This window comes from Microtus pennsylvanicus, chromosome 12, assembly GCF_037038515.1.
Source record: "Microtus pennsylvanicus isolate mMicPen1 chromosome 12, mMicPen1.hap1, whole genome shotgun sequence".
Classification (NCBI taxonomy): Eukaryota; Metazoa; Chordata; class Mammalia; order Rodentia; family Cricetidae; genus Microtus; species Microtus pennsylvanicus.
In genome coordinates, this window is record NC_134590.1 from 72003711 (window position 1) to 72018957 (window position 15247).

Consider the following 15247-nt stretch of genomic DNA (forward strand, 5'->3'; position numbering starts at 1 on the left):
TCTATTAGCAGCCAACTTATGTTTTATATACTATTCTGTAAAGAAAATCTGGCTATTAGTGAGTATAACCTTTAGAGAAAACTATAAATTAAGTCAGTTATCAAATTCAAGATTTAGAATAAAGATGAAATAGATAATACACAATAAAATAGGTACATATGCAAAAGAAGGGTAATGAAATCAGAAACTATGATTTTTCACATAAAATGGAACTCTCAAAACAGCTGAATTTTTCGATATCTTCATCCTTAATAAAGACAATAGGAAACGTTTATATTATCAACATTACTATATCAACTCCAGGAGACTACACAGAAAATATCTGAATAAATGAAAAATGTATTTAGATACAAATATTCTTTTAAGTATAAGTAAACCTGAGATATATCTATTTAATTATGATAATAAAAATAAAATCCTACCTGAAACAATTTTTCCTTTTGGCCCATGCCATTGGAATGATGGGTCTACCAGTTCAGTGTTTCTCAGTCGTTGAGTTACACAAAGCACATGTGGACTCTTTTGATGGAGCATGACATATACGCTCACTGAAAATACAATATTAAAATGTTCCAGTAACATTTTATGTTCTTTAACTGCCTAATACCTTACATTTTGTAGCTTCTGTTACATTCTCTGACATTTCTTTAGGTTATTGCCCCTATTACTTGATGATAATTTAATATCACTGTCTCCATCTAATTACATTAAGAAGCATACAATGTATTTTATTTGACTGTTTGTGTACATGTATATTTAGTCACCCATGTGTGAGGGTGTGTGTCCTAAACATGAATGTAATGTGTTGGTCCTTTTTATTCATAGCTCACATATACTGACCCAGTTTAATCTCAGAGTATATAACTGTAGTGACAGTATTAAGATAATTCTCTAGCTGGACTTCATATGCTTTGCAAAGACAGCAAATATAAACATAGTATGTATCTATGTATGTATGTATATATATATGTATGTATTCATATTTACATGAGAGGAATAATATATTACTTACAATAACATAGCATAGTATACTAGATAAAAATAACATGGTTAAAACGTTAAGAAATATATACAGCGGTTGACTTTTAAACATGCATTTTGTCAGACTCTGCTTAAAATAATTACGATAACCAAAACAAAGATGGTTTTAGGAGATTCAGCAGAAGCACAATCAAAGACTCAGTTGTTCTGAATGTCCTCAGAACTAAGCTTTCTGAATAACCCACCAGTAACTGCATGCCAACCCTTCTGATTAACCCAACCAAGAGTTATTTGAGCCAGTAAAATAAAAATTATCTTTGGTAATCAAATTTCTTGTCAGTAAAAAGCCTTTATATTTTACAACAATATGTTTGAAATAGTCATAGCCTTCCACTGCTTATGAAAGCTTGTCTCTACATTTGGTTATTTGTTTTTACCATGAATGTTCTATCATGAGGTAGAAAAATAATGATTTATTCTACCCATGAAAATGTTTTTCTTCTTCTTCAATATTTTAATTAAATCTATCTATAGGCTGCCTTCCTATTATAAGTCTGATTGATTTTATATTTACCTAATAACTATTAGATCCAATTTGCAAACATTTTCTTAGGATCCAAATGATTATGTTTATAAATATAACCATGTATAATTTTCTTATATTAACCCTTTACTTTTTACTAATTTAAGCACTTACAATCATTAAATATTTAATATTCAACATGATAGTATAATAAATAAACTAATCGTTTAGGATCATAATGGCCACATGAAAAGAACTTGGTATGTTTTTTCCTATAACCTGTCTTTTTAAGAATGTGTGCTTTTCCAGGTCCGTTCTCTAACATTTTGGTAAGGGAGAAAGCAGAAATATGTATTATGAACTGCACTAAAGTTGACTTTAATAGCTACAAGTCTAATAAATAATTTAATAAAATCTAGTTTAGAAATTTTCCAGTAATTTTATATACCATAAATTAATATAATTTTATTTTATCTATAATTTTATTTATTTATTATATTTCATGATATAATTATATAAAATATAAAATTACTCAGAGTAAGTTAAAGTTTTATATGATTCTCTTTATTCATAACACCGGTCTTTATTTTCATACAAAGTTATTTGCTAAAAATCTATGCATTATATGTTCCAAAGGTGGCTTTTCATTCTAATCAACATTTCATTGCTCTTGTATGGTCTCATTCAACAACTTGTACTCTTCTCTTATTTCTGTTCTGCTTCCCTCAGTTTAAGTACTCACACTCTTCATGCCTTGGCATGACTCACAACTGCTCTCTTCTCCAATGTGTATCTTTTGCCTGTATCTCCCTATCCCTTTCCATATCCTGTGTTCTTTCCAGACCACAGCAGTCCTCAGGGTTTCCCCTTTCTGATATTACTCTAGTAACTACCTAGTTTCTCTTAACCTTTGGAAGGTGAGTGCAAGTCTATGATTCTGCAAAGTTTCTTTGACAGGATTAGATGCCATTATTCTGACTTTCCTGTCAGTATCTGACTAAAGTTTGTGATTTCCATCCCAGCAACTTCAACTGAGTTCAACAGTCTCTCAACACTATCAACAGACCAAAATAAATATTACAAGACATCAACAATCAAAATGAATATAACATTTTCAAAGTAAACAGACATTGACTACTAATGAAACAACACCTCTGTGAAGAACATCTTCCGACTCCAGAAAAAAGTAGATTTAGAACATACTGTTACAATCAGGGGAATATACAGTTTCAATGTTTTCTGGAACATTTTATCAAGAACCCAATAAGCTATCAATTCATAATTGTGTTTTATTTCATAAAAATTTATTCAATGTTAATTTATTTCAGGTGGATACATGGGAAAAAACCTGGGAGTGAAGAAACCCACATTTCTTATGTATTCATCAGTTCACAGTATTACATACACTTCTCCAAAGCTATCAATAATAACCGATCAACACTTGTCAATGTAAGCATATATGACATCTGAAGTGAAGGCTCTAAAGATTTCCTTATTCTTTGGAACTATACTCAAAGGAAAACTCTTCTTTGACTAATAAAACTTTACTTTTGTATCAGAGCCTATTGACAATAAGATGAGGTCCCTTGTGAAACAGTTCTCTACAATGTGAAGACAATATGGTCTGTAGTCCTTCGTGTACAGAGTATGTTGAACAGAGAAAAATGCTACTTGTGCAAGTCCTAATCTGCTATAATGTAAAGGTTGACAGCTTTTCCAATAGTAAAAAGCTCTTCCATGGCAAGGAAGAGAACACACCACAGCTGACAGGTCCCAAAGTGAATGCAGTACAGGTACAATGTTTGAATACAATTAGTTACCATACTTAGAATATAATTAACACAGCTGCAAACAATATACCAGTAGTGTTTGTTTTCAGAATATTTTTAATACTGATTTAAAATATACATTGTATATATACATATATATCAAGTCTAATTAAGGAAAATTAAAGAAAGCAACAATGAAAATTACTGAGATACAAGAAGTTTCAAGTAGATCTACCTCAATCCAGCTATACCACTCTTGGACATATACCCAAAGGACTCTACATCCTACATGGAGACACTTACTCAACCATGTTCATTTCTGCTGTGTTCATAATAGCCAGAAATTGTAAACAGCCTAGATGTCCATCTGTGGATGAACAGATCAAAAAAAAAAAAAAAAACATGGTACATTTTACACAATGGAATATTACTCGGCTGTTAAAAAACCAAAATCATGAAATTCACATGCAAATGGATGGGGGAAGAAAAAATACCCTAAGTTTAGTAACCTAGGCCTAAAAAGACAAATATGGTATGTATTCTCTTATAAAAGGGTGCTAGCTGTTAAGTCTTTGATAAGTTAGGTATCTAGTAAGGAACTGGTGTGGGAAGGGAAATAGACTATATAATTAATATATAATTAGAGATGGATATTGGGGATAGTGGATTGGGAGTGATAAACAGAGAAGGGGGAGAATAGGTGGGAATGGAGGGAATATGAGGAGGAACAGCTAAAACTAAGGATCACTTGACAGTTCATATAGAAATCCATTACAGTAGAAGCTTCTTAAAATATATACATATATGAAAGAAATCTAAATGGAATCACCAAATAACAGGAGAGACAAAGCCTGAATTATCTCTCGCTACCCAATGAAACCTCTGGTGTAAGGAAAAGGATACATCTAATTGAGTTCTTGGCCAAAGGGTTCCCATGGAATCCCCCAAACAAGCCAGAGTATCTTCCCAAAGCTAATAATTGCTCTCAACAAACTGATGGTAAGATCATATTGATGAAGATAGGACCTAAAGAACTCAGTAAACATGGAGAAGTCACACTACTGCCTATCTGGAGCCTTCACCCTTACTAACTAGTGAAAGGTATTCAGAATGCTATCAGAGGAGAAAGTACCAACCCATCTGGAAACCCTGAAATCTACAACGGTAAGCTGCCTGCATGGTACACTAGAGCAATAGTGGCAGAAAAGTCTGAAGTAATCAACCACTATCTGATTAGACTTAAGACCACTCCATGAGATGGAATCCATGCCTGACACTGTTCAGGTAGTCAAGAACTTGAGACTAAACATGCTACAGACCTAGCAAAATACCAAATAATATTGCTCTGATAAAGGAATATTGCAATGAAATGACTCCTAATAACATTCCGGCATACTCATAGATTGGTTTCTTGCTCAGTCATCATCCCAGAAGCTTCCTCCTACAGTAGATGGAAACAAATACAGAGACCCACAACTAAGCAATAGTGAGAGACCTTGGAACACTCAGTCCTAAATGAGAGCTCTCTCTCTAAAGGCTCTCTACTCAGGGCAGAAGAGGAAGCAGAAAGATTGTAAGATCCAGTAGGGATGGAACACCATCAAAACAAGGTCTTTTAAAATACAATAGGACAGACACACATATAAACTCAATGAGACAGTGTCGGCATGCACAGAGCCTGCACAGGTCGAAGCCAAATGAAGGCCAAGAGTACTGAGAGGATACAAGCCCACAACCCTAACCCAGCTATCTCCAATTAACAACTGCACACAAACGAAAATTCATTTTCTCTAATCGAGTCTCACTCGGTATACAAACCATGTTTAAGGTCAGATCTCATGCCCAGCAGTAGATTGTCAACACAGAACTTCTCAGTAGTATGTATGGAGATTTTTTTTAACCTTGTAATTCTTGGTCTTGGCATTGTTTCGTCTTGTCTTTTTTTTTCTTGTGTTTGTTTGTTTTTGTTTTACATTACAAATCTTTTTCTTATATTTTGTGTTTTTATGGGATTTTTCTGTGTGCAAATGTATGTGTCTTTGTATCTGTATTTGTTTCTTATGGTTTTCCCCCCTTTGGCCATTGTTTCCTATTTGTTTGTTTTGTTCTATTCTGGTTTGCTTGTTATTGTTGTTTAGTTGCCTAAAGAGAGAAGAAAGAGTGTGGATTTTGGTGGGTAGGGAGCATGGAAGGACTTGGGGAGAGAAAACAACAAATCAGGAAAAATCTATTTTCAACAGAAATTAAAATTATTAAAAAGTTACACTAAGTAAATCACTGGATGTATGAACAGATAAGTGACTCTAGAGAAAATGGATATATGATAGAAATGGTATCTTTGGTTGCTAGGAAAAAATACACATCACTATTAATTATGATCAAAAATGTAAATTAATATATAGACAAAGTTAAAATTACATTTATATTTTATATTAAATACAAAAGTAAATTTCAGGTATACTAATGTTCTAAAGTCAAACCATTATTTAACTAAAATCTGAAGTAATATTTTTTATCTCTGAGTTATCAAAAAAGCTTTAATAGTAGTACACACAAAATATTAATTCTTTACATACTAATAATTTCTGTTAAGCTTATATAATCCAAGATAAATTAGGAGATTTAACTTTAAGAAGTTCCTTGCACTAGGGATAAATCCTGGTCCTACTGCCAATGGCCCCACAGACTGCCCCAGCCATACAGCTGGCTTTTGGGAGCCCATTTTCTTTGGAGGGAAACCTGCTCAGTATAGATATAATGGGGAGGGCCTTGGTCCTACCTCAAAGTGATGTGCCAGACTTTGTTGACTCCCCATGGGAAGCCTCCCCTTTCTGAGGAGTGGATGGGGGGATACAATGGGAGGAAGAGGGAGAAAAGGAGGGGAGGAAGCGGGAACTGGGATTGGTATGAAAAATAAGAAAATATTGTTTAAAAAATAAATAAAAATACAAAAAAAGAAGTCAGTTGCAAAACCAAAAATAATGCACTGGAATCAACATTACAAATAAATATAAACAAATAAATTCTATAAAAATACAATTGAGCAAAGTCATAGACAAAGGCAACTTAATGTTTAATTAGAAGTGGAAGTGCTGAGTAATTTTTTGCCTTGTGAGGATGTGAGCAGATAGGCTGTACTCGGCTCAGGACTAGAGCTCTCAGTGGTGTGTGAGTGACAGAATAACCACGTCCTAGGATACTGAATCTCTACCTCTGGATGAAAATGAACCAAAAGTCTTTAACTAAGCATGAAGACAGACATATAAAATACTATTAATCACACACACACCACAAAATGAATTGAAAGAAGGTACAAAAAATGTAAATAAACTCTCAGTGAAGAAAATTAATGTCTAAGTGGGAAAAAAACTAACAACTGAAGGTAAAAAATACAAAGTAAACGCATTAAACAGGATCACAGACAGGGCAAAAAAAAAATGGCCAAGGAACAGATGCTGAAAAATTAAGCAACACAGGAAGGAAACTCAAGGCATGATCAGGAAAACACAAGATAGCCAGATAATAGGAAGCCTCAGTACTTAAAACTTAAAATACCAATCTAAAGCTTGGTAATTAAAAATAAACAACCTTTTATATAGACATTGCCTGCAGAATTCAAATGTTAATTTTAAGAATAAATTTAGTATTTTCCAATAAAATGAGCCAATAAAAAGGAGGGCAGTTACACAAAGAAATTATAATCTCAACATAAAGCACTATCAATGGACTAGAATAGCCAAAAGAAAGAACACAAAAAACTGAAGACTGACTTCAGAATTAGTATGTTCATATAGCAACGAAGGAAAAAAAACAACTATAACCAAAGACCTCTGTGACAATTTATAGGAGGAATTTAGAAACAATAAATGATATGACAACAACAAAAAAAAATAAAATTATGGTTAAAATGCCAGGAACAGAGAAGTACGAAAGAATACTCAAAACTACAAGGGAGAAAACCAATAGCAGACTTCTCAGCAAAATTAAATAAAACCCAGGAGAACATGATCTAATATATTTCAATTCCTGAAACAAAATAACTGTGCACCAGAACAACCAAGTCTAACAAAGCTATGCTTTGAAAGTAAAGAATAAGGATCTGTGATAATCTTAAACTAAACAATTCCTAAACACAAAGCCCACAACTATAAAAGAAACCTACCAGAACAGGAAATAGAGGAAGACACAAGCACGGTAGCTCAGGAATGTATAAACCTCACTAGCAGAATAGGTAAATGATACTCATGTTTTATTAATTCAGCAAGCCAGCAAACCTCTCAGATGAGGAAAGATGTTAAATATCTCTCAATGGTAACCTTAAATGTAGACAAAATCCAACTACTTTCTCTATAAAAAGAAAATTATCTCACTTGCAAACACACATGTGAAAGTGAAATGATGGAAAACGATTTTCCAAGTAAAGGAAATGCAAAACAAAGTAGGAGCTCTTACTCTCACACCTAACAAAGCACATAATCAAGCCTGAATCAGTTGGAAAGAAGAAAGGTCACAGGATACTAATAACAGTAACAGATTATCCCAAAGATGACTATAATAAATATGAATTAAATATTACCTTATCTAACTTTCAAACATAAAAGTAAAGATAGAACTGTAGAATAGTGATGGGTAATTTTAATACCCATTATCATTACTCAATACATTAATCATTCACAGTAAATAAATAAACAAAGGAAAGCCAAGATTAAATAGATAAAAATGAATTTAACAAGCAGACATATATATGATATACTATTCAATAGCTGTGGAATATCTTCTCAGCAATCCATATACTTTTCTAAAAAATACAGCACACTTTTTGGACCATAAAGTTACTGTTAACAAAGGCAAAAAAAAAACACAATAATTTCTTCTATATTGTCAGATTATGATGGAATAAAATGATAAATCCAAACTAAAACTATACAAATATATGGAGACTTAATAATGAAATCTATAAAATCTTGACTCATCTGAGTCATTGAAGAAATCAAGAAGAAAATTTAAAAATTTCTTGAATCAAATTAAAATGAAGATTAATCATAACCCCTAGGATACTGCAAAGGCACTTGTTAGCAAAGGCTGCTTGTTTGTTTCTGGCTGCCTAGACCAAAAATAGTCACACAGGAACTATATTATTTGCAATATTGGTTATCCAATAGCTTAAGCGTATTTGTATCTAGCTCTTATATCTTAAATTAACCCATTTCTACTATTTTATATTTTACCACAAGGATCATGGTTTACCGGCAAGGTTCCAGCTGGTGGCTCTTTCTCCTCTGGCAGCTGCATGGCGCCTCACTGACTCCATCTACTTTCTCCCAGCATTCACTTAGTTTTCCCATCTAGCTCTATTCTGCCCTATCACAGGCCAAAGTGGATTCTTTATTCATTAACCAATAAAGGCAAAAAATACACAGGAAGAGTTCCCACACCAGGTAGTCATAATAGAGAAGTTTGTAGCTGTAAATGATTATCTTCCAGATTTAGAAAGAACTTAAATAAACAACTTAATGATGAACATTAAGGTGATTAAAAGAAAACATAAATGAGCCAAACCCAAAATCAGTAGATGTAAAAAATAAATATGGACCAGATCAAACAGGTAGGCTAACTAAAGACCTTCAAGAGTCCTTATTCTCCAAATAATCCCCCAGTCTTATCCCCAGCTCTGCAACAGAACACCTGCTGTGCCTTTCTTCTCCTACTGCCCAAGTCTCCTGCGGATCCTACAGACATTCCTCTCCTAATCACCCCCCAGTTTGTTGATTTATCCCAGGCTCCAACTCCAGCATGCAGCCTGTGCTAACCCACGAGCCATTCCTGCCAAGAACTAGATAAGGTTGACTGCAGAGCTTCACCTCTCTTTCTTCTCCTGCAGTCCCAACAGCCCCCACCCAAAGTCTCATCCCCAGTTCTGTAGAGGAAAATCTGCTGTGGTGTCTCTTTCCTCTATGACCCCATTCCCAATGAATAACAAGAATATTCTTCTCCAACATTTCTTCCCCCAGCTCAGCTCATTATCCCAGCTTCCAACACGAGCAGGCATTTCCTGTTAACACATCAGTTAAGAAAGACAGGAAAACATAGGAAACAGAAAAAGGAAGAAAACACCCACCAAAGACAAAACCAGAAATGAGCACCTGTAATTATTATAACCCCAACCCCAGACAGATGCCTAGATACCAGTGTAAAAGCACAATAACAGCCATGGCAGTATGTCTCCAATAGAGCTCAGCAACCCTACCACAGCAGGTTCTAAATATTTCAACATAGCAGAAGCACAGGAAAATGACCTTAAGACCACAATGTGAAGATGATGGAGGTCCTATGCTGTAGGACTTCCTACCATCAGTAGCCTTTTAGTTATGCGCCCACTTATACTATTTATGCTGATGTAAAGCACGCATCCAGTCTCTTTTCCGGCTGCGGGATTAGGTTGCTGTTCTCCGTTCCAGCAGAAGACTGTGATTTGTGTGTCTCCCCCTAAATAAATAACCCTCTATTTTTTTCAACTATGAGCTAGCGTGGGATTTTTTTTAAGCATCCTTCTTCAGTCCTAAAAGAGGAAGTTAATAAATCTCTTCAATCCAAGAAAGCCAAACAAACAGAAGGAAAAATGAATAAATCCATAAAGAAATCCAGGAAAACACAAACAGTGGAAGGAAATGAAAAAATAAACTGTTCAAGACATGAAGAAGGAAATAGAATCAATCAAGAAAACTCAAACTGAGGAAATTTTGGATTTGAAAAATTTAGAAATTCAAAAAGGACCTACAGAGGCAAGATTTATCAACAACTATAAGAGATGGAAGAGAGAATTTCAGGTGTTGAAGATATAATAGAAGAAATGGACATATCAAAGAAAATAAATAAAAATTCTAACACGAAGCATCCAGAAAATCAGCAACACTATGAAAAGATCAAACCTAAGAATAACAGGATTAAGAAGGGGAAAGAATTGCAACTCAAAGGCCGAGAACATATTTTCAACAAAATCAGAGAAGAAAATTTCCCTAACCTAAAGGACATGCCTATCAAGGTACAAGAAGCATACAGAACACCAAATAGACTGGACTAGAAAAGAAAGTTCCTTTGTAAATAATCAAAACACTAAATATACAGAACAAAGAAAGAATATTAAAAGCTGCAAAGCATAAAATGCTAAGTAATATATAAATGTAGCCCTATTAGAATTACACCAGACTTAACGGACACTTTAAAAACCAGGAGGCCCTGCCCCCTTCTGCCCGCCTGCCCTGTTTGGGCACATAACATCACCCAGCTCCGCCTGTCTGGGCGCTGGGTACGAATCCTCAGGGCAACAAGGCGGGCAGGAGTTCCTTATTTCAATAGCCTGCCTGTACCAAGCAAGGTAGGCACTTTGTTTACGAGCTACCCAACCAGCGCGGAGATCTGATCGCGGCGTCAGGAGAGCCAGCATTGGGGAGAACCATCATTGGGCAAGGAGATCTGATCTCGGCACAAGGAGAGCCATCACTGGAAAGGTACATCAGTAGGCAAGGAGATCTGATCCTGTAAAGGAAGACATGGGGAGCATTCGGAGGAAGAGATGGGCATGCGCCAATGCAAGAATTCACCCAACAATCTGAAAAGCAACAGGAAACCACCAGAAACCAGCGACCTCACAACGGGAGGACATGAACACCTTAATCAAGAAGAAGTAGAAAAAATTGACATTATGAAAGTGATTGACACCATTAAACAGCATGTAAAGAATGTCCTTATAGAAATGGATGAGAAATATAACAGAAAGTTTGAAATATTGAATAAATCAATGAATGATACCCTAGAAAACCAAGGAAAAACAATCAAACAGATAATAGAAACAGTTCAAGACTTGAAAACTGAAATGGAGGCAAAGAAGAAAACACAAACAGAGGGCAGGATGGACATGGAAAATTTAAGTAAACAAACAGAGTCTACAGAAACAAGCATAACCAACAGAATACAAGAGATAGAAGAAAGAATCTCAGATTCTGAAGATACCATAGAGAAAATAAACACACTGATCAAAGAAAACAGCAAGTCCAACAAACTCTCATCGCAAAACATTCAGGAAATATGGGACACAATAAAAAGAAAAACCTAAGAATAATAGGAGTAGAAGAAGGAGAAGAAGCACAGCTCAATGGTCCAGAAAATATATTTAATATAATTATAGAAGAAAACTTTCCCAACCTAAAGAAAGATATACCTATGAAGGTTCAAGAAGCATACAGAACACCGAATAGGCTAGATCAAAAAAAAATCCTCTCGCCATATAAAAATCAAAACACAAAGCATACAGAATAAAGAAAGAATATTAAGAGCTGCAAAGGAAAAGGGCCAAGTTACTTATAAAGGTAAACCTTTCAGACTTACACCTGACTTCTCCATGGAAACAATGAAAGCCAGAAGGTTCTGGATAGATGTACTTCAGAAACTAAGAGACCATGGATGCAAGCCCAGACTACTATACCCAGCCAAGCTTTCATTCACTATGAATGGAGAAAATAAAATTTTCCAGGATAAAAACAAATTTAAACAATACGTAGCCACAAATCCAGCCTTACAGAAAGTAATAGAAGGAAAATCACTAACCAAGGAGTCCAACAATGACCACAATAACTCAAACATCTAGAAATCCTACACCAACACTAATCAAAGAAGGGAAACACACAAACTCTATAACTAAAAAAGTGACCGGAGTTAACAACCACTGGTCATTATTATCACTTAATGTCAATGGACTCAACTCACCTATAAAAAGACACAGGATAAGAGATTGGATAAGAAAACAGGATCCAACATTCTGCTGTTTACAAGAAACACACCTCAACCACAAAGACAGGCACCTACTCAGAGTAAAGGGCTGGGAAAAGGCTTATCAAGCAAATGGTCCTAAGAAACAAGCAGGTGTGGCCATACTAATTTCTAACAAAGTTGACTTCAAACTTAAATCAATCAGAAGAGATGGAGAGGGGCATTTTATACTCATAACAGGAACAGTTCATCAGGATGAAGTCACAATCCTGAATATCTATGCCCCTAATATAAAAGCACCCACGTACATAAGAGAATCATTGATAAAACTCAAGGCAGCCGTCAAACTGCACACACAAATAGTAGGAGACTTCAACACTCCTCTCTCACCAATGGACAGGTCAATCAGACAGAAACCTAACAGAGAAATAAGAGAATTAATGGAGGTAATGAAGCAAATGGACTTAACAGACATCTATAGAACATACCACCCAAATAGGAAAGAATATAATTTCTTCTTTGGAGCTCATGGAACCTTCTTGAAAATTGACCACATAGTCGGTAACAAAGCAAACATCCACAGTTACAAAAAAATATTAGTAACCACCTGTGTCTTATCAGATCACCATGGATTAAAGTTAGAATTCAACAACAATGCTACCCCCAGAAAGCCTACTAACTCATGGAAACTGAACAGTCAACTACTGAACCATACCTGGATTAAGGAAGAAATAAAGAAAGAAATTAAAGACTTCCTGATATTCAATGAAATTAAAGAAACAACATACTCAAACTTATGGGACACTATGAAAGCAGTCCTAAGAGGAAAGTTCATAGAGCTAAGTGCCCACTTAAACAAAACAGAGAAAGCACACATTGGAGACTTAACAGCCCACCTGAAAGCTCTAGAAAAAAAAGAAGCAGACTCACCTGGGAGGAGTAGAAGACTGGAAATAATCAAACTGAGGGCTGAAATCAACAAAATAGAAACACAGAAAACAATACAAAGGATCAATGAAACAAAAAGCTGGTTCCTGGAGAAAATCAACAAGATTGATAAACCCCTATCCAAACTAATCAAACGGCAGAGAGAATTTGCAAATTAATGAGATTAGAAATGAAAAGGGGGACATAATCGCAGACACAGAGGAAATTCAGAGAATCATTAGATCTTACTACAAAAGCCTGTATGCCACAAAACTAGAAAATGTAAAAGAAATGGACACTTTTTTAGATAAATACCATATACCAAAGTTAAACCAGGACCAGGTGAACAATCTAAATAGACCTGTTAGTCGCAAAGAATTAGAAGCAGTTATCAAAAACCTCCCTGCCAAAAAAAGGCCAGGACTAGATTATAGACAAGGCCAGGACCAGAAATAGACAAGATTGCTGGGCAAAAAATTGAGATCTTGGGGGTGGGAAAGTATGGGGGTAAGGGGAGAAGGGGAGAGAAAAGTGAGAAGGGGAGAATGGGGGGAACTTGGAGAAACAGGATGATTGGGTAAAAACAAGGTTGGATAGAGGAGCAGGGAATCACATAACATAATTAAGGGAACCACCTTAGGGTTGGTAAGAGACTTGAACCTAGAGTGGCTCCCTAGTGCCCAGGGCAATGTCCCCAGTTAGTTCCTTGGGCAGCTGAGGAGAGGGAACCTGAAATGACCCTATCCTATAGCCATACTGATGAATATCCTGCATATCACCATAGAACCTTCATCTGGCGATGGATGGAGATAGAGACAGAGACCCACACTGGAGCATCGGACTAAGCTCCCAAAGTCCCAATGAGGAGCAGAAGGAGGGAGAACATGAGCATGGAAGTCAGGACCATGAGAGGTGCACCCACCCACTGAGACAGTGGGGCTGATCTATTGGGAGCTCACCAAGGCCAGCTGGACTGTGACTGAAAAAGCATGGGATAAAACTGGACTCTCTGAACATGGCGGACAATGAGGGCTGATGAGAACCCAAGGACAATGGCACGGGGTTTTGTTCCTACTTCATGTTCTGGCTTTGTGGGAGCCTAGCCAGTTTGGATGTTCACCTTCCTAGACCTGGATGGAGGGGGAAGGACCTTGGACTTTCCACAGGGCATGGAACCCTGACTGCTCTTTGGACTGGAGAGGGAGGGGGAGAGGAGTGTGGGGAGGGGGACAGGGGCAGGAGGAGGGGGAGGGAAATGGAAGGCTGGGAGGAGACAGAAATTTTTTTTCAATATAAAAATATGCAAATAAAAAAAGAAATCCTACAGCCAGTAGCCTTTAAGTTACGCACCCATTTGGGTGTGGCCTCTTATACAATAAAGGCCCATGTAAAGCACACTCTCTCTTCTGCTGTTCCTCACTTGAGCAGAGGACTGTGATCTGTGAGTCTACCCCTAATTATTAGACTGTAAGCAGTAAGTTAAAGAAACCCTTTCCTCCTCAAGTTGATTTATGACTGTAAGACTGCAAAGACTTTTGAAAGTTGAGTGAATAGTGTTTACATTATGAAATAGTCATGAGACAAAGGGGAAATGTCTGTATTTGTTAAGTTTGTTAAGTTTGGGTATCAAGTTGACAAGCAGGGGATTTTTATGGTTAATTTCAGTTGTCATTGTGGTTGGATTGAAAGATACCTATTAATGTGGTACATGTGTAGGTTTGTCTATGAAGAGAAATTTAACCAAAAAGAGAAAATCTTTTTGTGAACAGCACTAGCCCATGAGACCGTGGTTTTGAACTGAATGAAAATTGAAAAGAAAAAATAAATGAGCACCAGTAAAAAAAATATTAAGAGCTGCAAAGAAAAAAGGCCAAGTAATATATAAAGACACCTGATTTCTCAATGAAAGCAATGAAAGCCAGAAAATCCTGGTGAGACATTATTCTGACAATAAAAGACCATGGATGCTAGCCAAGACTACTATATCCAACAAAGCTTTCAATCAACATAGACAGAAAACAAGAAATTCTATGACAAAATCATATTTAATCAATACCTATCCACAAATCTAGCCCTACTTAAAGTACTAGAATGAAAACTCCAGCCCAAGGAGGTTAGCTACACCCACAATAACACAGACAATGGATAATTCCACACCAGCAAATCCCAAAGGAAAAAGCCTACATACAAAACCAACAACAACAGCAAAAACAAAAATAAGAGGAGCTAACAATCAGTGATCATTAGTATTCCTCAATATCAATGGATTCAATTTGTCTAT

At 35.9% G+C, this 15247-nt stretch overlaps 1 protein-coding gene and 1 non-coding gene across 2 annotated transcripts in view; both read right to left on the minus strand.

Annotated features, from left to right (window-relative positions):
- The window catches only part of Zpbp (zona pellucida binding protein), a 116530-nt gene that overhangs the window by 67969 nt on the left and 33314 nt on the right, over nt 1-15247 (minus strand). The window contains exon 3 of the mRNA XM_075944321.1: nt 423-548. Coding sequence (XP_075800436.1) covers nt 423-548 — 126 coding nt within the window. The remainder of the gene's footprint in view (nt 1-422; nt 549-15247) is intronic.
- On the minus strand, nt 3167-3292 carry LOC142833209 (small nucleolar RNA SNORA24). The gene has a single exon (XR_012907346.1). It is a non-coding gene; the product is annotated as a small nucleolar RNA SNORA24 (small nucleolar RNA).